At 39.2% G+C, this 27,775-nt stretch overlaps 2 protein-coding genes across 5 annotated transcripts in view; one reads left to right on the forward strand and one right to left on the reverse strand.

Annotated features, from left to right (window-relative positions):
* LOC6046031 (leucine-rich repeat and calponin homology domain-containing protein) overlaps positions 1-27,775 on the forward strand; it is a 108,684-nt gene that overhangs the window by 45,990 nt on the left and 34,919 nt on the right. The window lies entirely within an intron of this gene.
* On the reverse strand, positions 26,063-27,592 carry LOC6046032. Its single transcript, XM_001863262.2, has 2 exons — positions 26,998-27,592; positions 26,063-26,703 (listed from the first exon to the last, which is right to left on the reverse strand). Exons 1-2 carry the CDS (start codon positions 27,038-27,040, stop codon positions 26,180-26,182), a joined length of 567 nt encoding a protein of 188 aa, XP_001863297.2. The 5' UTR covers positions 27,041-27,592; the 3' UTR covers positions 26,063-26,179.

The following is a 27,775-nucleotide window of genomic DNA, read 5'->3' on the forward strand; positions in this document are numbered from 1 at the left end:
TCATTGCAATACAAATATGTTTAAAGAATTTGTCTCTTTATAAATGTCACACAATATGAGTTTTTATTTAGCTGGATTTTTAAATAAAAATAATTCAAAACATTAAAATACTAGCAACTCGATGGAACAATATTGGTTTTCAAAAATGATGTATCAAAATCTACATTATTTAAAACGATACTTGTAAAACATATTTTCAAACGAATTTTCAAATATTTTGAATTTTTCAAAAGAATAAGGAGGTGGAGGAACAAAATCTTTATGTTTGCAAATTTCAAAATGAACTTTACAATTCTATGCATGAGCATAATTCAAAAGCTTTAACTAAAAAAAAATAAAAATAAAGAAAGGTAGAATGTACAAGGTTTCACTTTGAATCGCAGATATAAGTGTTTCCATTTTGAAGTGTGTGAGAATTCAGGAATACTTTCAAGAGATATCGTTTCGATTTGCAAAAAAATCACTTAGCACTTACTGAGAGAGTCTTTTGCATGATATATCTTTAAAAAAAGGATGATGATAATGATCATAAAAAAACATGAAACTTCTTCTAGTTGATGTTTTCTATGAGCTCTCCATCTTTGTCAAGGATTTGATTTGCTGAGTAAAAAATCCACCGAATGCATACCGTCATCAGTGGCGACATTGGGTCTGAGGGGTGAGATTAGGTCATACAAATGTCTGCATTTTTGTATGACTCAATCTCACCCTCCAGACCCAATGTCACCCCTGGTGACGGTACACAAAATATTATTTTTCATCCATTTACATCTGGGACCACCCTAACGACCCCAACAATATGCGCTCCTGTTTTATGACTGCGGACACTCACACACAACATCCAGAAAATGTTGCCGGTGGTTTTCCTCCGGTATTGTTTTACCAGATTATGGAGATCTGCGCGAGGGTGTTGTCTGCTGCGGTGGAATGCAAATCCCATGTATCTCGGCAAAGTTCGGGTGTGCTCCCCCGCCGGGTATTTTGGTATACGGTGCGCGATTTATGCCCGTACACTGCTGGTACACCAGCAGCTGGTGTCAACATAAACACCATTAGGGACTTTGTTGTGGGCCTCCGGACAAATCCGAGGACCGTCCGAGGGGAAATTCGCTACCTGCTGAGCTGTGTATGAAATTTTAATGGGTGGACTCAATTTGAACAAATTGAATGCACAACTTTTTCAAAGAGTGTGCTGTGGTTGAGCGAATCGCTAATAACTGTATTACACTGCGTTACACACCAAAGCGATCCACCATCGATGATCATCGATTTCAACCTTGACTGATTCGAAACCGTTGCAGATTACCGGCGAGAGTGATGTAATCTGCGTGTACCTGCTGCGTGTATTTTTTTTTTCGGCAATTTTCTCCGACGATACTATTAACGGCGATCTCCAATTTGTGGCCGCGCGCTGATCATAGGCCAATTTTGCCCGGACCGCAATTTGGCAGTAACGAGAACCGGCGCACGCCGAAATGAGGTCAATCTCAAATGCAGCCTTTGTTTACGTTTCATCCCAAAACATCAAAACATCGCGCTGAAGTTGAACTCCTCCATCAAAGGGAAGATATCAAGTGTCACACGCTGATGACATCACCACGGGACGACCCCCACGGGAAACCTAATCCCTTTGACGTTGACGACCTTCTCGTGTCGACGCCCGGATTCCTGGCGCATCTCGTCGAGGTCGTCACCGACACACGGAAGAGTGCATCTCAGCGGAAGATATTTTTAAAGCGGTGATCCCAGCGGCGAACAATCTTCAGCACCGCCGTCGATTCTTGCTCCAAAATAGGCCGAAAAAGCTGCCGATCGCGCTAAGATTAGACTACCTTGGGTGAGTTTGCGGGAACAGTGCAGTCGCTAGGGTGGTTCAAACAAGATGTATTTTACATGGATTGTTCTGTAACTTTACAGGTTCAAATCAAAACGCTTTTTGATGTTCTATAAAGATATTATCCAGATCAAAGTCTCTCTTAATCTAAGAATTAGGTCTACTGAATAAGTTGCTCAAGTACCACCCTAGCGTTGCACTTTTACTCCCGAAATAATCGTGAGTAAATTGATTCCACGTGGAAACTGTTACGCGACCGACTGTGGCGCGCAGATCAAGATGTTGTAGGTGGCGGCGCGTCCAGCAGCAGTCGTGTAACGGTGAGTCCGTTGCCCTCGCACCTTAAGCTGGTGGTAGCCACGCTGACTCGCGCCGCGAGAACATGACGGCCATAAATTTCTTCGGCGCACCCGCACATTGAGTTCCGAAGACCGCAGTAATGGCTATGGGGAGTCCACATCGGGACCGTAAAGTGCTTCTGCTGCTTCTGAGGTAGCATCGCCATAGCTTGATGTCCTAATCGGACTGTCGGTCGGTAGTCACCGTCAATCAATACAGCTTTGGGATTACGGCCGCACGTGCCACTCCGTCAACGGAAGTTACGTCGAGTCCAAGTAAGGGATTATGGCGAATTACGCCACGAACTTGAATCTCGAAGAAGCGCTGAAGGTCATGGTCTCTGATCGAACCTAGATGTGCACAATTCGCAACGAAACAAGACGCGACTCACGGCTCCGGTTATTCAATTAGTTCAACGCAATGCCGCGTGTTAATGTTGCTGTTGTGCCTTAATTGAATAATTCGATTTAATGCCGGAGCTGGTTCCGCGGCGGATGCTCGTGAAGGTTGCGGCGCCGTCAAAATCTCCCTCGCGAAAGTAATTATAATTCAGCTTCCATAGGCAAACAACATCCGATGGGCGAAAAAGTGTTGAGCCGAATTAAATATTCATGCGGCATATGCAAAAATAAGCGGATGGCGGAGAATCTTCGGCGGTTGTCCCGCGCGTGACCGGGTACTCCCAGGGGGAATAACTAGACGGTGCGTTATTGAAAGGGGAAGCTGAGGTTGGTACTGTGAGCATCTACGGAAGTTGTGTTCGACAAAGATGTTGTTTGAACCTTCTGTTGTACATTTTGATAGTTGGAGTACCTTCTTGCTACTTGGTATTCATGGGATCAACTAGTAACAAACTACTCTGAATTGTTGCTCTGATCGCAATTTCGTAAAATGGTCGATTATGGCTAGCCTTTATGAAGTTACTTCAGCAACCGTTCCCCCAACTCTAACCGTAGCCAATTTCTCTCCAAAAATAAAACATCCTATCAAACCGTACACTTCATTACCCCTCACTTAACATCTCATATATCACGCGAGAAGGTACCAAGCAACAGCAATGCATCTTCCCTTTCGAGTACCCAACCTCCTCAGGTTACTGTCGTCGACTCCAAACTCCACTTCACAGAGTATACGCTACTTCAAGTAGCTCTATCCATTCAGAGCTGAAAGGTTATTAGCAATTTATCTCTGCTGGCTGCTACCGACCGGCGTCAGTACGCTCCGCTCGTAAAGAGGATCAAAATTAATGAAAATGAACACCTCATCCTGGCTGGCTGAAGTTGGCACAGGAAGTACCCTCCAACGTTGTACATTCCATTCAATATTTGGCTCATCATCTTTCGCCTTCTCCCCCCTCTTTCTGTTTAATTTTTCTCGAGTAATTTTCACTTAGGCCTTATGAGCGTTACTTGCTCCATATGGGATGCTCGCCCTGATGAAGTGTCGTTCTGCCATAAGAGATAATCGCGCATTGTCTTGCCCCCGTACACAAATCGAGTGTATGTACGTCAACGGCGGAGCGCTCCTCAGCTCGTATCGTTCAATTTGTGTTGAAGTCAAATGTGGAGTGCACTTCAAGTGGAAGCCAATTATCGATTCTCGAACTGCTCCAAGAATGATTTGATTGTGTCGTAAAGCGGGAGAGAGATTCGTTCCCTCGGCGTACACCCAAACGGAAGAGTTGTGTCATCTTATGTGGATACAAAATCCAAAATATTGATCTCGATGGATTGTTGAGTCGGGTGAGATGGATTGTTGAGTCGACTCCAACTTCAACAAAGAGTTGTCGACTTCAATACCTGCTTACAAAAAACTCGACTTCTCCGATTCATATTATTCTTCAAATCCCGTCTAAAGTTGATGAACTCCAGCTTTCCATGGAAAATCCGACTGTATCATGCCCAAATCCATTTCCAAAAATTACTCCCATGCGAAGTTGTTGAAGATGAGTTGACTCCACCTTCAACTCCTACAACAACTCTCGTACAAAGTTGTTGAAAGTTATCGAATCCAGCTCCAGCAATAAATCTCGTACAAAGTTGTTGAAAATCAGTTGACTCCTACTCCAGCTGTTCAAAAATATCCGAATTGATCGACTCAGTTCTTTTACAACTGGCGATTTTGTCCACGCTCATACTAAAAAGATTTCATTTGAAAAAAAAAAATTCCGTATTTTTTTCATTTTCTTGATTTTAACATAAAAATCGAGTTATACGACTCAATTTTAGTCAAATTTTAATTATTGATTGCCTATTAAAAATAAAATGCGTTTTTTTCAATATTACATCACCGCCATTTTGGCAACCATCTTGAATTTAAAATTTCTAAATCATTTAGCGTAGTTCAGGGGTCATACCTAAGCTCGACAATCAAAAATTAGACAACGAAAAAAAAAATTGTTTTCGTGATTCGATTATCCGAAGTGAATTTTTTCCGAGGCCTTCGGATAATCGAGTCTGAACTGTATCATACGAAGCGAAATTTTGTACATATGCTTTTTCGCATTTTTTAGAGTTTTTTTTTGAAAATACTAAAATTTTCACAAAATACCGTATTTTTTCGAAAATACATTTTTTTTTAAATTTGCTTTATGAGAATCACACGAATTGCAATTTGTATGCTTTTTTTTTAATATACTAAAATTTTCACAAATTACCGTAATTTTGTGAAAATAATCAAATTTTCTAAATTTACAATATGAGCAAAATTTTGTATTGTTTTCCACTTTATTAATAACCAAAATACCGTATTTTTCCGCAAATACTCAAATTTTCATAATTTGCAATATGGGTATCAAACGAATTGAATTTTTGTTTTTTGTTTTTATTTAATAGTTTTTTTTAAACACAGGTTTTTTGTGAAAATTTTAGTATTTTACAAAAAAAACTTTAATAAAAAGTGAAAAAACATACATAATTTCGCTTCGTTTGATACCCATATTGCAAATTATGAAAATTTTATTATTTTCGAAAAATACGTTATTTTGTGAACAATTTTGAGTGCATATTTATACTTTGAAACTTACTACATTTTCAAAAAATATATTCTTAGTGAAGGCATTGAAAATTTAACATTATATGGTTGAATTAATTGATTTTAGAAAGATTTAAAAAATGAGTTATCGTTCATTATCGGCGATAAAATTAACGCCGATAGAATTATCTAAATAACGATAACAATAATATTACCGACGACGATAATATTATCGATTAACAACCTTGGAACAAACATTCATGAAATTTGTAACCACGAACAAGTCCGTAGTAACAGTTCAATAGGGCGAATCCCTCTCTTACCTTACGTGAACTGTCACTTGAGCAAAAGGGATAGACTGCTTGTTTACAAACGCAGATTCGCCCTATTGAACTGTTACTACGGAAGTGTTTAAATTGCATGGAACTTTTTTCAAAAACGTTCCATGGAATTTTAACACTTTGTTCGTGGTTAATATTTTCATGAACACTTGTAAACAATTTTCGGAACTCATTTTTCTCCGAGCGGGCTCTGAATATCTATCTAATTCGACATCCATCCCCAACAACAATTTAAAGTTTTTGAATATAAACTGAATCCGACTCCGGCTTTTCTGGATTTGTCGAACTCCATACACGGAGAAAAATCGGTTCCCAAAATCGTGAACAAGCGTTCATGAATGTTATGGAAAAACGTACCGTAATTTGAATACTTTGTTTAGAATTTCATGAACGCTTGTTAAAGATTTTGGGAACTGATTTTTCTCCGTGTTATTGACAACGTATAGATGAAGCAATTTCTACAGAATCTTATGTCCTTCGGTGTCAGAGATCTGCCAATCTTGTCACCGGATTTGACATCCCTCTTTTGGGTGTGTCCGGCACATTGTATCACACTCGGACGAACTTTTTATGGCTTTCCGTTGACGTTTTCTGACTGCGACAATCGGGCGCCGTAATGGTGCTGTTAAAACCACGATTCCCGATAATCCGAGCTGAGAGTTTTGAATTACCGCGCCACGTGATTAGTTAATCCAGCTTTTTCACGCGGGAATCATAACAATTGCTTGACGGTTGTCCTCACCGCAGAGTTCGTCTTGAGTACTGATACAAATCTAGATCAACACTTCTAATGACGCCCCATTACCGAGAATCTCGGGCTAAAACGTGACCCAAGCTGTTATTGTTGCCTCGCGTCGCGTGTGAGAAACCGCAAGATTGGGATCAATTTGTAGCTGTCAGTGACAGCAGTGGCGTTGACAATGGCAAACGGGATTTAGTGAGTGGCGCTTGAATCTCACGTTGTTTTGCATACTAAGATTAGATTCTGTAACACTAGGTATAACTTCATGGGATTCGTTGATCTGGATCAACTTTCGCATGTAATTATCCAACTTCAACAGCTGATTCCCATCTGTAAGAGCACCTTTAACAATGATGTCACTAATACCACCGCAGAATCCACCCTCACCCCAAACATCCAGCACACCAATACCACAACAAAACCTTTCATTCAAGCGAATCCGCAGCAACCTAATCGATCAGAGTTTGAAGATTTTTTTTTGCGTGCAAGGGGATGGAAATCTTTTCGCCCTTTCCGACTTCAGCGGTCGGAAAAAGGGTCGGTCAAGTTCAGGGAAATAATTTTCCCATTTTCGCGGTGTTCACCAATACAGTGACGAAAAAGCAAAAAAAAAAATGTAGGGGACCTTTTCATACCGCACAGCGGCAAGTGTTTTCCACGATGTTCAAGCTCAAGTGGAAAAAGTTGGTCCTTTTGCACTACGCCTAGCCATTGTTGGAGGGAAACTCTGTGCCGAATTGGGGTTGATTTCCGATGGCAATTTTCGGGAATGGCAACAACAGGCAGGAAGGTTGTATTTATGGACGTATGCTCTCCGGGATGTTAATTTTGCGGGGTGCCCTGGCAGAGGGAGGGCACACTGAGCAATAACAGTCAACATAAATAAGAGGCGCACACAGCGGCTGCACTGCGGGCCTAAATGAGAGTGCATGTGTGTTTAATGATGAAAATGTGGCCAAAGGGAGTGAAGGTTGTGCAAATTGTTGGAGAAATCCTGAAGGAGGGATTGGAATTGTTACATATTTTTAATACCAGGACTTCAAAGAGACTTTCGTATAGAATGTGAAGAATGCTTCATATTGATAGATCTTTTGTTAGGATCATATTTTTTTCATATTTTTTTTTCGTTTTTGTATGTGGGTCATTCCATCCCAAGTGACCACGCGTCCAACATCGACCTTCACCAAATCTGCTCATATTTGGCATGGGGGTTGTTTTTGCCCCAAAAACAAAGAATCCCAAGTTTGGTGACATTTGGTCCAACCCCGCGCCCTTGGCACCCCCCTCTTTTTTCTGAGATTTTTGAAAAACCTCATTTTTAAAATGCATTTTGCTAAGAGAAAAGTTTACAAAAAGTGAACTTTTGGGTATGCATATTTGAAGATTTTTTGACGTAGAATCGAATGGCGTACTCAAAATTTATGTACAGTGTGGCCAGATATGAAAATTTTGCGCTTTACGTTTTAAAATGCATTTTTTACCCTTTTTACGAGCACTTACGGGAAAACTGACAGTTGCATTCGATTGCTGAGGGTTTTTTACATTAAATTCAATCAAAACCTCAGGGTAAAATGAATATTTCTCGAGATATTACATTTTTATGTTGGAAAGCTCTGTATTGCATAGCAAATGTTTTACTTAACCATCATTTTTCAACAGTACATTGCGTGAGAGCATAGTAGGCCTTGAAATTTGAATATTCTTTTTTTCAATTTCTTAACGGAAGCAAGTGAATGATCCAAAATTGAATTTATGTATGTATGTATTGTAAGTATGTATGTATTGTATGTATGTATGTATTGTATGTATGCATTTGAACCCCCGTCTTGGCAGGACTTGGCGTGGTTCACGGATATAAGAAAATGACAAAATGTCTAATTTCGAGCGCTTTAACCGGAATTTTCTAGTTTTATGGTCCCAGAAGCTAGCCTGATAACATGAGCCCATTTGGTTAATGTTTAGTGGGTCCAGTTTTGACCTGAAGGATTTTTGGAGTTTTTTTTTGGCAAAATTTAAAAAACTGCTCAAAAAATTAACCTGTATATTTTCGGGATCAATTCCTAGCGCTTTGCGATGTTCTACAAAGTTGTTCCCCGGATCAAAATCTTTGAGAATTTTGACAATAAGAAAATTTGATAGCGTTTTGGGAAACTTTGTCGAAGAAGATGTTAAAAATGAAAATTCCCCATTGTAAATTAATTAAAATTCCATTCTAACTTCAGGTCAAAACTGGACCCACTAAACATTAACCAAATGGGCTCATGTTATCAGGCTAGCTTCTGGGACCATAAAACTAGAAAATTCCGGTTAAAGCGCTCGAAATTAGACATTTTGTCATTTTCTTATATCCGTGAACCACGCCAAGTCCTGCCAAGACGGGGTTCAAATGCATACATACAATACATACATACATACAATACATACATACTTACAATACATACATACATAAATTCAATTTTGGATCATTCACTTGCTTCCGTTAAGAAATTGAAAAAGAATATTCAAATTTCAAGGCCTACTATGCTCCGAAAAATGATGGAAGTAAAACATTTGCTATGCAATACAGAGCTTTCCAACATAAAAATGTAATATCGAGAAATATTCATTTTACCCTGAGGTTTTGATTGAATTTAATGTAAAACCCTCAGCAATCGAATGCAACTGTCAGCGTAAGTGCTCGTAAAAGGGTAAAAATGCATTTTAAAACGTAAAGCGCAAAATTTTCATATCTGGCCACACTGTACATAAATTTTGAGTACGCCATTCGATTCTACGTCAAAAATCTTCAAATATGCATACCCAAAGATCACTTTTGTAAACTTTTCTCTTAGCAAAATGCATTTTAAAAATGAGGTTTTCAAAATCTCAGAAAAAAGAGGGGGGTGCCAAGGGCGCGGGGGTGGACCAAATGTCACCAAACTTGGGATTCTTTGTTTTTGGGGCAAAAACAACCCCCATGCCAAATATGAGCAGATTTGGTGAAGGTCGATGTTGGACGCGTGGTCACTTGGGATGGAATGACCCATGTAGATTGAGTCAGGTAACAATAAATCAGGAATACCTCGTATGTATTAGAACTAAATTGGATGTCAGTATAATTCCAACTAATTGGTATCACACTGAACACTTATCTAACAACAGCAATCCCGCACAATGATTACATACCGGCAACATCTGACAGCTTGCGTGTCCCACGTTGATGTACTGTTCCCGATGGCATTGTACGCCAATTAATTAGGTTAAACGGTACTTCGTGCGCACGAGAATGGTGAAAAATTACCTTCCGCAATGTACAAGTGTAGCGAGCATCGCGGACACCTTCTCCAGGTAATGAAGCATGGCTTGGCAATTGTATGTGTCTTCCGAGATTCACACCGAGCTATCGCTGGAACTGGATTCGGTCAGGCGCAATAACACTGAACATGAACGGGAAAAGGTTCACATAATTGTTGTAGCATGCACGTATTATCTCTTAATTGTTGCTGGCGGTGCCCTTTTTTGGGATTCGAGTCGGGGTTGACGTGCGAACATGTGCTCGCGCGAGACATGATAATTGTGGGACTGTGCCCTTTTGTATCAAAAGGTATTTTGTACTCGGTGGTGAAGATATGATCAACTACGATTCACGCTAAGTAACGAGATATCGGAGACCGATCTACAATTTCCTCTTTTTTAGACGATTCAATGGTGAAGGGTGCTGGAGAGTTGTCATACCAAGATATTCTTCAGATTCCTGAAGTTGAGATTCCAATGATTTTCGTGAGGTTTATTATATTCAATAGAATTTAGAGTATAGAGATGCAATCAAATTGAAAGACACAACGAAATCGTTAGGTTTGAGTTTCAGAAGAGATTTCAGAGGCTTTACTTGACTTAAGAGCAAATTCATTTATGAATTTAAGAGATCTAAGAAATTTAGATTCTATATATGCCAGGTATTCAAGAGATCCAAGATGGTTGTCCTTTAGGATGGCAATAAAAAATCGTCATTAGGGATTCCCCCTGGCTCGATTCTTTAGGTAAAAATAAGTAACTGTGTCAATTTTGAGCCTAATCGGTTAAGGTTGAGGGTTGCTATAGACCGTTAAAGTTGATGAAAAACAATCTTTTCATACAAAAACGTCTTCTTCAAATCGCTAATAACTCGACATAAGAATCTCACACTTGACAATGATTCGACACATTTAACGCCACCTTTTGGTGGAGTTTTGAAAATTTAGGTTTTCTCCATACATTTTTTTGGATTTTACCCATATGAAATTCAACGATCAATAGCCCACCTTAAACTTTAACCAATTTGGCTCAAAATTAGCACAGTTACTTATTCTTACCTAAAGAATCGGGCCAAAGGATATCTCTGATGACATTTTTTTTATTGTCACCCTGATGGACATCCATCTTGGATCTCTTGAATTCCTGGTATTTATTGAATCTAAATTTCTTAAAATGTAAATCAGATTTCCAAAAATTTTAATTTTTTTCAATGAATTTTCTAAAGCATATACGGATTCAAGAAGTCTAAGAGATTCCTAAAATTCCAGATATTTGAGAGTTTTAACAGATTCAATTCCAGTTCATGAGGTTCATTTAATTCATTAGAATACTGAAACTCTTGAGCCGAAATTCATTTGGTTTAGAGAGTTTAGGGATTCTAGAGATTCACGTATTCAAAGATCCAAAGATCGAAGAGAATTCATTTTGAAGTCTAATTATTTTGAAATCATCCTTGGATTCAGGAGATCTATAACATTTATAAGATTCTTCAGATTCCAAGAATTTCAGAGTTTGAACAAATTCAATTGCTTTTGATGAGAATCGTTAGGTTTATTCGAAAAATCAATTAATGAAGTATGCAGGAGTTTTTTAAACTGAAATTATCAAAAGATTCGGGAGATTCATCCATCTTGATAACTAAATATGACGAAAGCATCCATGATACTTAAGAGATTTTTCAGATTTTGGGAATTCGAATGATATTCATATGATTCATAAGAATTTATTCTTGAGATAAATTATTTGAATACTTTCATTAATTCAAAAGATATTGAAAAGATTTTATTGATTTAGTTAAGATTATTGATTAAGTTAAGAGATATCTCTTCGATCGAAGAGATATATTAGATCATTAGATGTCTAACTTTGAAGAGTTTGAAGAGTTTTCCGAGTCCGGAATGTAGATATAGTATAAAGATTCTGGGGATTCAATTGAATCGAGAGAATCGATAGTTTCAAGAAATCCAAGAGATTCAAAATTTTATTATTTAAGAGATTCTAAGGATTGGACATAATATATTCCAAGATCCGAATATACCAAAGACCTAAATATGCTCTCTTCGATATAAGAGAAGTCTAGCAGATATCAGAACCTTTACTTTCTGAAGAAATTCTGAAGAGTTCAATTGTCCTGATACTCCCCCATCTCAGAACCAATCAATAATTGGACCATATCCGATTGTAAGAAGAATGGTCCTGCACTTCAACCAGCATCACAAGTACCCGAACGAAAAATTTCTTCAAATCTCTCCAGCGTCCGCATCCTGCTCTTCCGCAGTTTTCTGCACTTCAAAAAATCATATTCATGTCACCACCCAGCACGGTTGGTTGGACGCTATGGCGAAGAGTTCCATCAACGCCCCCGGATTCTGGTCCACCCTGGCGTGTGAGGGTGAGGTGATTTTTATCTGCTCCGACGCAATCAGAGTCCATTTTGGTCCTGCGGTAACGGTTTCGTGTCTCGGAACAATGAAGGGCGAGGATAACGAACCGATAGTAAATTCGGTTCCATTTGGTTGGAAATAAATTGATTCAATTTATTCCTTTCGATCCCGGCTGGCTGGGGATGTGGTGCGGTATGTCGAACCGTATCGATTGGTGAACACTATGAGGGGAAATGATGACGATATGGTTTCTGGGAATTGACGAGTTATTCGACTGGAAATGGATGACAATGGCGTCAAAATGAAGTTTAAATAGCTTTATGGTGTTACTTATACTTAGTTTATGATAATATGGTACGTTAAGCTTTTCTCAACAGATATCTCGTGTAAGACATCTGTTTCTGCTGTATCAGAATAACAAAATAATTACTGCAAAGTAAGAGAAACATCGTACCATCTTACTAGCAACCCATCTGCCTTCAGCGCAACTTTTCCATGTATCAATTCCAACCGACTGTTACATGGAACAATTTCCAGCCAAACAATACTGGTTGTTTTTCACGTGCATTCCTCGCTGGCAGCGGAAGCGATCAACGACCGTTCGTCGTCTGAGCTGCATTCAAGTGGCTCACAACTAAATTTGCAAAAAAAAGTACAATTAAATGTCGAACCAGCTTTCTGCTAAATTACATACCCTCCTTCTTCGTACTGAAAGTGATGTTTTTGAACTGTGTTGCATGCAGGTAGGAGGTTTTTGGGCAGTTTGTTATCAACTTTCCGATTTGAAAAAGTACCTTTTTTTGGTGAGAAAATGAGGTCAACCTACACTTGCCTCTGCTCGCCGACACCTGATATGGGTGCGGCACGTGTTGATTTTTCGTCTTGTTTTATATTCGAGGGTGATATCTGGGCGGTTGAAGTTGCGTTAAGGGCCGATAGGGTGGACTCAAGATCGAAGAAAGTTACCTTGATGAGAGGATACTAACCATGGTAACTGGACTTTAATATAGTATAAGATCGATAGATCAAAATGTCGGAAAACTTGAAAGCTAAATAATGTGAGAAAATGTAGAGATTCAAGTATTGATGAAACCCAATTGATAGTAGATTTACAAGATCCCACAGTTTCATTAAGAATAGATTCGAAGAATAGATCTATGAGATTCAAGTTATATAGTTGAACGCAGTTGGTATTTGTACAAATGCCTCAAATGAGATCCTTTAGATTTAATAATTTTCAAAGAATCAAATGACTGATTGGTTCGAAAATAGAACTCCGGAGATTTATGATGATTTAAAATATATTAATTTGATAGATTTATTAGATTCTGAAGATTCGAAGGATTCTATCATTCGGGCATAAGCTTGTTGCGTAACTAGATATTCAATCTATTCGATCTATTGGTATAGCTTGATGAGATTCTCGATATTTGAGAGATTTTAAGAGTTTCATAGAATAGCTTGGTGACAGTATAGAGATTCAAGAGTTTCAAGGGATTCCTAATATTTTGGATACCTGAAGATTGCTAAGAAATTGAAGACATTCCAGAAATTTAAAAGAATAAATTGATGAGATTCTGGAGATCCAAGAGATTTCATGGATTCAATCGGTTTTATAAATAGCTTGGTGGAATTGTAGGGATTTGAGCAATTCAGGAGATTAAAGAAATTCAAGAGATTCAAGGGATTTCTGAAATATTGTAGAGATTTTGAGATATAAGAGATTGATTGGAGACTCAAGAGATTCCAAAGATATAATACAATTAATTGATGACATTGTGGGGATTATAAGAGTCAATAGATTCGATAGATTTTATAGAAACCATTGCACAGTGGGAAAAAAGGGCCCAAAAAATTACCGCAACATGATTTCGTGCAAACCATCGATTAATATACACCAAAAGCTTCGTTTTTGCACCAGGAACAATAATCCGATGAAAAATTGCACTGCACGGACCGGTGGCCGGAGTACAGGCCACCGGAAGATCCGGATTTTTGGAAAAAGTGTCAGATTTATCCAATTTAACTGATAAGCTTTCTTCTACCATGAATAGGCGTGCAAAACAATCCTAGAATAATATTAAATACCATAGGACCCATCGGAACCGGTTCCACCGATCTCCGGTAGCCACATCCGGAACCGCATTAGGAAACAGCGTAAACTAGTCATGCGACGTATCAAACGACGTTATCAAACTATTTGGCCACCGGAGATCGGTGGAACCGGTTCCGATGGGTCCTATGGTATTTGATATTATTCTAGGATTGTTTTGCATGCCTTTTCATGGTAGAAGAAAGCTTATCAGTTAAATTGGATAAATCTGACACTTTTTCCAAAAATCCGGATCTTCCGGTGGCCTGTACTCCGGCCACCGGTCCGTGCAGTGCAATTTTTCATCGGATTATTGTTCCTGGTGCAAAAACGAAGCTTTTGGTGTAAAGCAATCGATGGTTTGCGCGAAATCATGTTGCGGTAATTTTTTGGGCCCTTTTTTCTAACTGTGCATTGGTGAAATTCTAAAGATCCAAGAGGTGGATTCAATCGATTTCATAGAAAATCTTTGTGATTTTGTAGAGATCCAAGAGATTCTAGGGAATGAAAAGATTCAAGGGATTCCTTATATTTTGTAGAGATTTTTGAGAAAAAAGAGATTATCGGGAGATTCAATAGATTGTCGGGAGATTCAATAGATTCCAGAGATTACACAACAATAGACAAAATTGATAAGATTCTGAGGATTAGAAGAATTCATATGATAGCATCGATCAGATTCTATAGATCCAACAGATTGCTAGATTTAATCGATTTCATAGAATAGTTTGGGGACATTGTAGATATCCAAGAGATTCAATTCAAAATATTCAAGGAATTCCTGATATTTTGTAGAGATTTTTGAGGTGTAGGAGATTGATAGGAGATTAAAGAGATCGATTCCATAACATAGCAGAGTGATATTGTAGAAATCCAAGAGATTCCAGAGATTCAAGAGATTCAAAGGATTTAAGAGATTTTGGGGATACAAAGAATACATCGATGATATTAGGGGGGTTTGGAGATCATGATATAAATGACATTTAAGTCATTTAAGTGAATCAATTTCATAGCATAAAATGATGTGATTCAAAAAAGGTTCGATAAAAAGATTGCTTAGGTTCTAAAGATCCAAGTGATTCGATGGATTTAATCGAGTTCATATAATTGTTTGATGATAGATCCTAGGTATTCAAGGGACTCAAAAACATATCAATGAGATTAATAGTGAGGACCCGGTGCCTGCAATTCCCGTTACAGTTTATATGGAATTCCAATAAGAATGTAAAAGAAAAATTAGGCTTCGGGTCCAGACTGTTAAAGTGATCTTTAAGATCCAAGCTTGATGAGATTCTGGAAATTTGAGGAATTCAAGAGATTGAAGAGAGAAGAGCAGGGATGGAATTTTGAAAACATTCAAGAAATTTGATAGATTTGAGGGATTCGAATGTTCAAGAGATTCAAAACCTTCTGTACCACCCTACTCAGATCCCGCAGTGCAACTCGATGTGTTCTCTGCGTTAAAACACAAACTAGTTCAACTAGTCAACACTTGACTGCTGGTTGACTTGGCCTATCTCCCCCCGCTCCCCTCGCTGCACCGATTCACGTGGGCCATGCGTGTGCCCTCGGGGAGGAAAAAGGTGTTAGAAACATATTGCGCATTTTGCACTTTACTAGAGTGTTGCGCAATTATTTTCATCACAGTATTTTTTCATCACAGTGATTTTTCTTCACAGTGATGCCGACGATATCCGTTGCTATGGCAGGCTGTTTATGTTTATTTGTTTATTTTTGGAAATTCAGAAACTATTGGCTCGTCCAGCCCAGAGAAAGTTTTACGGACTGGCTAAGTGATTTCAGGGATGAAGGCTTGTTGCGGAATCGTGGTCTCCGGTGTCGGGATGCAGCAGTGTTGTGGAGGCTTACAATGGATTTTTGACTTTTTGCCGGACGGATTGTTGAAAACCAGCGGGCATTGCTGGCTACGTTGTAGACAGGCGTCTTCAGTACTTGTTGGATCGGTATCCCCAACACCCGCTGATCCTGCTGCCGAGAGGAGCCCCTTCATGGCGATGAAGGCCAGTGGCCTGAGGGTTATCGTCCTCTACGGTCCTCATACGTGGAGGTGACAGACAGCGGCGGAGGAAAGCTGCGCGGGATTCACGCTACGGATTAATACGATCAGTACGAGATGGACGGATGCTCGGAGTTTCGCCGATGGAGAGGGCGATTTGTTACCCTTCGCTACCCTGGAGCTCAAGCTAGAGCTTGTCCGATGTATTAATGCAATTTAATACTTGTAATCTTTTCTAATAAAGTCTTTTAAAAAAATATGTTCTCTCGGTTCTAGCACCAATAGGGTACAAACTGTTTTTACTGACAAATGTAAAGGCTTCTTTCGTCTACGGAGTATTTATTTTAGCTAGAACTCTGTTAAATTTATAGCGAATTCATGGTACCGTTTACGGACTCAGCGACCACATCTCGAGGTGGCCGATAGAATTATGCCCTCGAGCTCATTAGAAAAAATAACCTGTCAAAAAAACTCAAAAGTTCCAGCTACGAGAATTGAGCCAGGAACCTTTAACAGACCATCTCAATGACTTACAGCCTCGGCTACCACAGCTTGGTGACTAGATTGTGGTCTGAAGTCGATGCATTACACTTGTTTTGTTTTGATGGTGTGATGGAAAATCAGTTTGCCAACTGTGATGAAAATTTTCCCGCAGCACTCTACTGAGGTGCAAAGTGCGCAAAGTTGACAGTTCTCAGTCCTGCAAAGCAGTGTGATGAAAAAATCTAGGCCTAGCACGATTGACACAAAACTCTAGAAATTGCTGCAAGGCGCAATAATGTTGTTTTTTTCCCGAGCATCGAAAATTTGTATGTTTTGCGTTTTCCCAAGAAGTGTGTCGGAATGCGCCGACAGGTTGAACGCGAGCTCTCGAGGTGCAATTGCACAACATCAGACACATCTGGTGCAGCGTCGGCTCGTGTCCAAACAGTTTGGTATCGTTCCAACTGATAAGGAGAAATGGAGGTTAGTTATGGAATGTTGGAAAAATGAAACGCAAGCCACCGAAAAGGGAGTTCATTAATTAATGAACGCCCGCTCTACCGCGAGTTAATTGAGCTGAGACAGAGCCTTGTCGTGACCAAAACTATCAATTTTTCCGATACGTGATTGAGTCGTCTTTCTGATTGGGGGAAAGGAATTGAGCCGTTGGCTCTTGTTTGGTTTCACTGGGGGTAATCAATTACCGTGCCACTAGGATGAGAAATTATCACGCAGGCTTGTCAGGCTATCAATAATCGTCTTTTGGGAGCCGGAAATAGCTTCAAAAGAGTGATGGATCGGTTCTTAAAGGAGATTCTCCCATTCAGGAGGCAACATATTTTCCGCCAACTGTTATTTACCTTATTTCCTTGTTTGAAAATGATACAAACAAAACAGCTTTGAAGACATCTGCAAAAAGGTACTCGAGGACATCAAAGGACCATTCCGTCAGGTGCACGTTGAAGCGTTCTTCCCCTTGTTGCTCATAAAACGAGCGCTGAAAAGAATTCAATTTTTTTTCTATTCAGAAATAACTTGCTGAAAGCATCGTGACATCTCGTCCCCCGTGGGCGACTGCAGTCGTTCGTCATCCAATTAGAACTAATATCTGTCAGAGGGAGTGGGAGATGGGAGAGAAAGTTTGACGCTGCGGGGAAAAAAGTTTGAGTCATATTACCTTCTGGTGGTCCTCAGGGATTGCGAGGGATTGTGTTGGTGGAAAAAATAATCTTCTGTTGAAGGAAAAGGAGCGGTTTGAGTAGGATAACACAATAAGGATCTATTTCAAAATAGGGAGATTTATTAATATTCGGTTGAAGAATTTGACTTTTTTTTGTTAAATCGATTACTCATACTTTGCATTCTCTTTTCTTTTCAGGTAAATTTTCTTCCACCAATAAAGCGAGAAAATTTCTGGTTTCTAAAGGTTTGTTTCTAATCTTGCACATTTTTGTACTTGGAAAAAATTCACACCATTTGCAATTTTCCTTGAACCGTGTAATTTTCTGCCATAAAATCAGTTTAACTTCAATTTTCTTCTCCATACCTCAAGCAATAACACTTTGAGTATCTATCACTGTTTCATATCTTCGTCGAAAAAAAGGTCAAAGGTAGAAAGTTCAACTCTGCTAAACGAGTCGATTTTCCCATTGCAAACACTCCCAGACTTTGAACGGTGGCGTGTAAAAGTCGTGACATCCATCGATAGATCAAAATTAAAGAACCGGTTCGGAACTGTAAAGTATTGATCTTCAAGGCCTAGAAGGCATCAAACTTTGGTGGTGTTTTTCTTTCAAAGTGTGATTACCGGTTGGGATCTCTTGAATAGAGAAGAGCAATTCTCTCAGATTTCGGTCATTCGATTTTTCTTTTGTATTTTTTAATCCGGCTGAAATTTTCTTGGTGCCTTTGGTATGTCCAAAGAAGCCATTTTGCATCACTAGTTAGTTCATATAATTTTCCATACAAATTTGACAGCTGTCCATACAAAAATGATGTATGAAAATTAAAAAATCTGTATCTTTTGAAGGAATTTTGTGATCGATTTGGTGTCTTCGGCAAAGCTGTAGGTATGGATAAGGACTACACTTAAAAAAATGGTACAAGGTAAAAAAATGGTGATTTTTAATTTAACTATTTTCACTAAAATTTGATTTGCAATAAAAAACTATTTTTAATTTTTTTTTAATTTTCTGTTACCGTAAAACGGGGAGACTTTGATAGCCGGGGTGACTTTGATAGGTTTTGATTTTTTCGCAAAATGAAGAGTACAATTAAAATACGTAAGGAATGGTTTAGAAACATACTGACCGTGGTAGAGGAGTGTTCAAAGTACATCAAGAAGAACTTTTCAAAAATTTTGACAAGTTTAAAAAGTTAGTTAACTATAGTTAAGAAAATGTTGATGTCATTATTTTAAACTTCTAAAAGTGTCTTGATTTTCTCAATGGACATGATTTTTAATCGGAAAACGGAATGCATTTTCGGATTCTTTGGACAATTTTCCACTAGGAGAAGGTTAAAAAAGTTTGTGAATAATAAATAATATGTGTTTTTGAAACACAATTAAAACAAAATCTCCAAATTAAAAGGCAATTTCAGCTGAACAAATTTCATGTAAAATGTGAAAACTTGTGATTCGTGCTTCGAATTCAGTATAAAATGCAATATTAATTGATAATTTTACAAACAAAACTAGTTTTAACAAATTTCAGGCAAAATTCCGACTTTTTAACATTTTTACCTAAAATTTATATGTATTTTGCTAAAAAGCTTATACACTTAGTTAACTAAAATTAAACATTGATTTTTTTTTCTTAAAAACTTTATCAGCTACTTTAGTGATGGTACATTTAGCGTACAAATAAAGTTTGAACATCTTAAATATGATTTTAACAAGAAAAACTATGACTATCAAAGTCACCCCGGAATTAAAACTAAGAATTTTTAACGTAACTATTTTTCTAAACATTGTTGAAAAAACTTTTTTTCCGAAATACTGCATGGACCTTTGTGGTCTACCCCAGTACATGTTTTAAAAATAATAACCTTGAGAAAAACCTTACCTGTTGGAAAAATATCTAAAAACAAATCGAAATCCTATCAAAGTCACCCCGGTTTACGGTACGTTTTAGAGGACATCAAATGCCAACTTTTGATGATTTGATTGATTTGATGAGATAACCAACAGGGCCACAAGGATGACCTATGTAGCGGTTGCCTAGAATTACAGTGGCTCAGACTTAAAGGGAGCATCTTCAAATTACTGCCGTATGAAGGGCCAAAAGGGGGTGGTTGGACGCGAACAAGCAAAATCACTCACGGTGTCCTCAGGGGAAGAGAATCTCCTTCCGACAGTAACCTCCAATAACTCCGAAAAAAGTCTGACAAAGCTGAAAAACAGGGCTCGCACCCTGTTGGGGGCCTAAAAGGGCGCGGCAGACAGCTGGAAACTGACAGAGGTCAAAAGATGTAGTAATTGGACAATCCTTAAGAATTGTTCAATTAATAAACTATTTTCCTCTTGCGACGTAGTTCTGGTCTTCCACTATCCACGTCCAGTTTCCGCCATTACAGCATACTGTCCACTGCCCTGATGCTCCCTCCCCAATCCCCGGCTTTGATTCTAACATAGAGGACATCAAATGCCAACTTTGCAGAAATTTCAAGGTTGTGCAAAAAATCTTTGACCGAGTTATGAATTTTTGAATCGATACTGATTTTCTCAAAAAATCGAAATATATTTTTCAACTTCATTTTTCGATAGAAAATACAATTTGCAATCAAAAAGTACTTAAGTGAAATTATGATAAAGTGCACCGTTTTCAAGTTGTAGCCATTTTTAGGTAACATTTTTTTTGAAAATAATTGCAGTCTTTCATTTTTTTTAAATTAAAGCACATGTTTGCTCACTTTTGAAAAAAATAATGAAAAGCTGAGAAAATTCTCTATATTTTGCTTTTTTGAACTTTGTTGATAAGACCCTTAGTTGCTGAGATTTTGCCATGCAATGGTTTAAAAACAGGAAAATTGATGTTTTCTAAGTCTCACCCAAACAACCTGCCATTTTCTTTCTCAGCAACTAATGATCCGATTTACAATGTTAAAATATGAAACATTCGTGAAATTTAAAATCGAGACTAACATTTCAAAAGGGCGTAATATGCGACCAATATTTCGATTTTTTGAAAAAATAAGTATTGATTCAAAAATTCATAACTCAGTCAAAGATTTTTTGCACAACATGGAAATTTCTCAAAATTTGGCATTTGATGTCCTCTAAAACATATCAAAAAATAAAAAAAATTGTGTTTTTTTTGAAAATAAAATTAAGTTTTAGTGACAAAAAGTTAAATTAAAAATCACCAAATTTTTTTTACCATTTTTTTTAGTGTAGTCCTTATCCATACCCACAACTATGCCGAAGACACCAAATCGATCAATAAATTCCTCCAAAAGATACAGATTTTTGAATTTTCATACATCATTTTTGTATGGACAGCTGCCAATTTTGTATGGAAAATTATATGGACAAACTAATGGTGCAAAATGGCTTCTTTGGGCATACCGAAGGCACCAAAAAAGGTTCAGCCGGATTAAAAATACAAAAAATCAAATAAAAAAAAGACCGATTTCGAAGAGAATTGCTCAGGAGGAAGATGCTACCGTTTTATGGCGAAAGTGGTTGATTTATAGTTGAGTTGACCTTTCTGGACTTAACTTTTTCAATTTTGATTTATTGGTTGGCTCTTGTTATCAGGAGCTTTGGTTTTATTTTTGAGCAGCTTCTACGCTAAATTTATCATTCATGCATGTGCCTTTACAGCTACCATGAAGCCACTAATTTGAATCTAATTAGAAAACGCACACACACTCGCCACAGCAAGATTCGCATCTGTGCGACTTTCCTCAACATATAGCTACGATGTTGCAGTTGTTGGGGGGTCGTCGTTGCTTCCCCGACCCCCCTTCACTCTCAGCTCGAGGGATTTCCTTGAACGCTTCTGGCTCGTAGACCCTGATGACATCATATGGCACATACGAGAGCTCTGCCAGCAGTAGTCTACCGAAACGCCCGTAAGCCTCAAATTATACCCCTCGGGCCCAAGGAAAGGGCGTGTGTTGTGTGCTCACTTCCTTTCGTTCGACTCTTTAAAAGGCGTTTCACACTACTGCCTGAGTGACTTGTGGCAAACGCAGCACCATGTGTCATTTATTTAACTCGTCCGAGAAGGGGGAAAGGAAACGCGTTTCACACCGGTTGTTGTTTGTTGATGGCATAATATAATTGTCATCCTGTGTACTTGGCTTCTACATAGTCGTATTAATCGGTGTATTTGTTGAGTTGATTATTACAGTTTTACACAAAGACAAGCTTGAGAACCCCTGCGCTCATCCCCAGATCCAGAGCAGTAATTTAATTCAAGTTACACACCTCTCCGAACTCTGACCGCTGTCCATCTAAGTTGTCTGCTTACCGGCGCGTAAATATCTTCCGTGTGCCCACAACAAAGACCGGGCTCTCCAGAGCGCAAAGAAAAACAGTCATCTTACGACGATGACGATGGACTTGTTCTCGGCAGCAGCTGTCCAGAACATCCCTTGGCCGGCATGTCAAAGCTGTCGTCTCGCGGATCGGACTATTAACTTTTGCGGCCATAAACTTGAGCTTGGAGCTCAGAGTGAGTTCCCGGCAGGTCCCTTCATCTGCTGGTGTTTGATGCTTTCTGATGAGAGCTACCCTGACCTCCGTACCTTGTTCTTGGTTGGATTCGGAACAATCGGGTTAAATGGGCTTTTGAACATAAACTAGAACTGTTGAACCTGCATGTGATTTGAAGTGAGTTTTTTTTTTTATTTTGTCAAATCAAAATCAACTAAAATGTAACTTTTTCTAACAAAAGCTTGAAATTTCCATTTGACCCCACCGAACCCACACTGCTGGGCGGGTACAAGTTTTGCACAATTCTCGACCGCAGCGCAGTTTATAGTCGCTCTTCGGTGGGCTTATAAGTTGCTTCCGCGAAGAGCTTGGCTGGTCGGCGTCGTGGCTTCATCTGTTGGCACAGAGTTTATGTTTGTTGTTTGTATGGAGATTATTTGCCGAAAGTATTTCGCAGGTTAGGACGCAGTTGACTTTCAGCTGTTTGGTCCTGTAAGAGGATAATTTTTATAACGTTTAGTTCAAGTTGGAGCAAGCTGTAATCCTGTTAGTAGCAGGGCGATGCTCGTGTGCTCCCTTGACCTATCGAGATAGGAATTCCAGTAAACTTTGTATAAAAGAGCATACAAGCATGGAGGGATTAAAAATGTGGTCAACTTGACCCGCCCGTGTGGATCAATCGGACCGCGCACTGGCTCACAATCTAGAGGTTGCTGGTTCGAATCCCGCGGCGGGCGCTCTAAAATTCTTTGTGTAAATATGGGTATTCGGCGCCGTCGCTCCGTGCTATACTCTAGTACACTTAGGAGCCCAGGACGGCGAAGTCCTCGTAGTTAAAAAGGAAGACACTAGTGGTTGGTACTAGCAATGGTGGCCGACAGCTATAAAGTCAACTTCGTCGTACTTAAACTAAAACTCATGTTTTGTTGCACAACTCAAGTGTAACATAGCTACAAGGGCTAATGACTCAATCCTGAAAACAAAAATTCATTGCATAACTGCAAAAGCAATTTACGGGGACTCTTTTTGGGAAATATATTGTAAAACCTAGCTACAAATCAAAAAAGTAGTAACTTAGCGGCGTGTAAGAGACCTGCGTGTAAAATCAATTTTGCATTTTTTGTTATGAAGTTTATGTAACATTACACGTAAAAATATGTATGAGAAATCTACTTGACCGAAATGTTAAGCTATTAATGACGTTAATCTTTTCCCCTTTTCAATGGCCCGATAGCTGTGTAGGCTGAGGCGCAGTCCTCTCCGTGTGTGCTCGATTTCCAGCAAGTTTGCATTTCTCATAAATGTAATTTGCATTCTTTTGCATGCGATTTCACCATATATTTTTTTGTTGTGTAACAAAATCGCAAAATAATATTTTGAAAAATGGATCTGGCGTAAAATCTGTAATTTTTGAAATAGTTGGTAATTTGATTAGTTGAACTAATTTCTAGAAGAGAACAATTTTGATTGCGAACTAATTAAACTTCTGTTATAGATTCAACCAAAGAAATAATAAAATGTTTTTTTTTTTTGCTTCAAACAATCGGATAGAGTACACAAAAAAAAAAGAATTTTGAAGTGATGAAAATAATATTACCTCCTTTTTTAGTATTTTTACCTGAAAAATGTGTAAAGATGTGAAATTCAACAGAAATTGATGAAAATATTACAAGTTGCTCATGTAAAATTACACATGTTTTTACACAAAAGCTGTTACCATTCCCAGATTTAATGTTACCTTAATTTTGTTTTCTGTGTTCAGTATTCAAAATTCTCACAGATTTTTTTTTAGAAAATTTCCAAATATTCGCAGACAAATTTTCCTACTCCATTTTTAAATTTTATATTGAATTTGGAATAAATTTTGTTGGTGGATGCACTTCAATTTACACATTTTGTAGAAACTACCCTCACTAAGGTAGCTGATGTAGTTTTTTTGAAAAAAAAAATCAATGTTAATATTTAGTTCACTAAGTTTATATGCTTTTTAACAAAATACATATAAATTTTAGGTACAAATGTTAAAAAGTCAGAATTTTTCCTGAAATTCGTTAGTTTTCTTTATAAAATAATCGATTTATATTACATTTTAAACTGAATTCGACGACGACGACGACGGTTTTAACATTATATATGAAATTTGTTTTACTGTAAATGCCTGTAGGGACCATCCATAAACCACGTGGACACTTTAGGGGGTATGGCGATTGTTCACGCTCCATACAAAAGATTTTTTGTATGGGCAATTGTCCACGAAAGGGGGGGGGGGGGGTTCGAGATTCCCAAAAAAGTGTCCACGTGGTTTATGGATGGTCCCGTAAAGACTGAAAGATTTTTTTTTTGCATTATGTTTCAAAAACACATGATATTTATTATTTACAAACTTATTTTACCTTTTCCTAGTAGATCATTGTCCAATTCATTGAGAAAATCATGACACTTTGAGAAGTTTAAAACAATGCTTTTTATCAACATTATAGTTAACATTATAGTTAACTAATTTTTTAAACTCTTCAAAATTGAAAATTTTATTAAAAGTTCTTCTTGCTGTACTTTGTGCACTTCTCTACCACGGTCAGTATGATTCCATACCATTCCGTACGTATTTAATTTGTACTCCTCATTTTGTGGAAAAATCTCAAACTTATCAAAGTCATCCCGTTTCACGGTAACCAAAATAGTGAAATTGAAAAAAAATTCTTAAGTTCTAGCAATATAGAAAAAAATTAAACATATTTCGTTATGGACTAGTAGGGTGTACCAATAATAAAAATACGACTTCAATTTTTTCTAAATTTTATAAAAGTTTTGTTCAAAGACCACATTGTATGGCCAAAATAATGGCAGAATTGATCAACATTGTTCCATATCATGTTAACCCTCTACAACCCAACCCCGTCTCTAGAAGGGCCTCGATCTGAAATGATGATTTTGACAACAAATAACCAAATACAGACGTCCCTTAAAGTAATGTAAATACGTTGCAAATGGGCCCCTTTAACTCCCTAATATGAATAAGTGACGTAAACGTCAAATTGAAATAATGTAATTTTTTGATCGCCAAATGTCCTTTTAGTCGGATCTGGTCAGTTCAAACACTAGTTGTCGTTGATCTTTTTTTGGGTGTCTTTTTCTGTTAAAAAATAATTAATTAAGTAGAAATCTCCAAAAAACGTGCCCATTTAGTTACAGCTCAACATTGCTTTCGTTACTCGCGCACACCCTCGAGTTGATCCCGACTCTGATCTTATTCTCCAGTTTCAAAACTTGTTCACATAAGCTGGCGGAGGCAAAAAATACCCATATAAAACAAAACAAAAATCCAACCAAGTCATCATTATAAAGCCATCATCATCATCACCGTCATCGTCAAATTCTTGCGCATATCGATTCCGAGATCTGCGCCCGAGGCTCTTACAATTTAACGTTTGTATAGGTGTGTGTGAGTAAGGGTACATTTTCTCCTGAATCGTCTGGAAACCCTTTAGAGACACCAAAGTCTTGCTGGAGAAATTGAAGTTCTAATAAGAAATACCTCAGGATTGTCAGGGTTCGACGAATTCCGACTTCTGCGTAAAGCTGGATAGGTGAACTCATTCTAAACGATGTGAATCAACAACTCAATGCTCGTTCTGACATGGAATGGAATTTCGCCCCGGTTATTGTTTCGCTTCTTGAGAGAAATTTCCGCTGGATCAAGGATTTCTTGGGAACCGCCGAGTAAAACAATGCGTTTATTGTTAGCAAAAAAAAAGTTGTCTTGTAAAAAATTATTCACGTTTTCGTTTGGGATTGTCTACAACCGTGTGTAATACTTCTATATCGCGCGTTTTATTTAAGATTTATCATCAGTCTCTTATCGATTAACTTATTGATCGAGTATGTTCTTAAGGCTAGTTGGGGGGGTTTCACAAGTTATTGGTTTTTCCTAAATTTCTTAGTTGTTCGTATGGCAAGCCGAAAATTTAAGTTGATATTTTGAAGCTCTCTCTCTCTCTTATCAGCTAGTAGTAGGTTGTGCTTGAGCAGCGGAAGATCGCTAGATGTTGCTGATGCCGGTGTCGTTGCTTCGGCTGGATGTGGTCGATTTGGAGCAGTAGTTTTCGAGCTTCTCGAACTCAGTGGATCGCGTGGGGGTGGCGGTCGTGGCCGAGGACATGTTCATCATCATGTTGTAGTTGCGTTCCTTCTTGCAGAACAGCGGATAGCAGATGAAGCCCCAGTAGGCACCGGCGCCGATCATGATGACGAACATCACGATCGAGATAATGCCCCAGGCGGAGATACGGTTCGGCTTGGGCGTTACGGTCGCCGGCTGGCTGGGGGTCGTCGATCGGTATCCGCGCGGGTCTTCAGGGTTGCCGAGTCCGGCCGGCATGTAGAACCGCGACGGCGCACCCCGGGAGCTCGATCCGGCGAGCATCGCGGCCGAGGACGGGTGCGACAAGCCACTGTTGGCCGCGGCCAGGCCACCATAGTTGTAGAGACCGCCGGAGCGACCCCCTGATCCGCCACTGCTGCCGGTACCGCCGCTGCCGCCAGCTGAGGAACACACGATCACGACTGTTGTGGAGAAGAAAGGGAGTAGAGACGAGGAAAAACAAGTTTTGGATCAGCGCGAGATTCCATAATCGAGATCATATCCAAGGGCATCGAGACACAAAGGGCTTCACCAGCAAAGCATAAATCAAGCAACGAAATCATTGGCTCGAGACGCATGTGTGTGCGGGGGATCGCTCTGAAGCCACCAACACCAACACGCGCACGGCAAACTACCTGTTCCTCCGGGCCAAGGCGAACCCTTTGGATTAAACACCCTTCGAAAAACAGAGAGAGGTACCTCCAAATTATACTTACATCCGCTGACCAGCAGCCACGACAGGAGTTGCTTGGTGAACATTTTTTTGGCTTGCTCGAGTTGTTTCAAGACTCTTTATTTACACCTCCGCCACCGTGTCTTCGCCGTAGCCGTCGTCCAGCAGTACTGATGCACACGAGAGATGGTTCCACCTTGAAACGCACTCTCGCACTAACACAAACGCTCGCTCGAAACTGGTATCACCCCTCGGGAAGGCAGCAGCAGAGCAACTCCAAAAGGGACGACCACCACAACCACACCACGAAGATCTGTGAAGTCGTGCTGCGTTGTGCAGAAGAACCTACGCCACACTGCGAATTCAGCGCGTGTCAGCTCGCGAAACTTTGATTCATCGAAGGTCGGGCGCGCACAGATAACCGCGCGGGGTCTATTCAGCGAAATTCGGCGAAATCCAAAAAACACCTTGGCTCTACCTCCTGTGAAGAACCTTCTTCCTGCTGCTCGCGTTCAACTCTGTTGACGCATACTTGCTCTGTGTCTCTCGCGGCGCGCACCACACTGAAACTAGCGAAACCAAGCGCGACTGAGGGACCTGGTCAACGCTGCTGCAGCCTGTCAGCTTATGCTGTAGAGAACTCAGTGGAGAACTCAGCGCGAGAGACAGCTACGAAGGTCTTGGGTATGCTGGCAGATTGAGCGACAAAAACAACTCTGCACTAGCACACATACTAGCGCGGGGGACATTCTCGCGCACGACGACATAAAAACAGCATCGCATAAGCTTATGTTGAGTGGTTTTTATGCTGTCGGTTTGGA

This window comes from Culex quinquefasciatus, chromosome 2 (genome assembly GCF_015732765.1).
Source record: "Culex quinquefasciatus strain JHB chromosome 2, VPISU_Cqui_1.0_pri_paternal, whole genome shotgun sequence".
NCBI classification, from domain to species: Eukaryota; Metazoa; Arthropoda; class Insecta; order Diptera; family Culicidae; genus Culex; species Culex quinquefasciatus.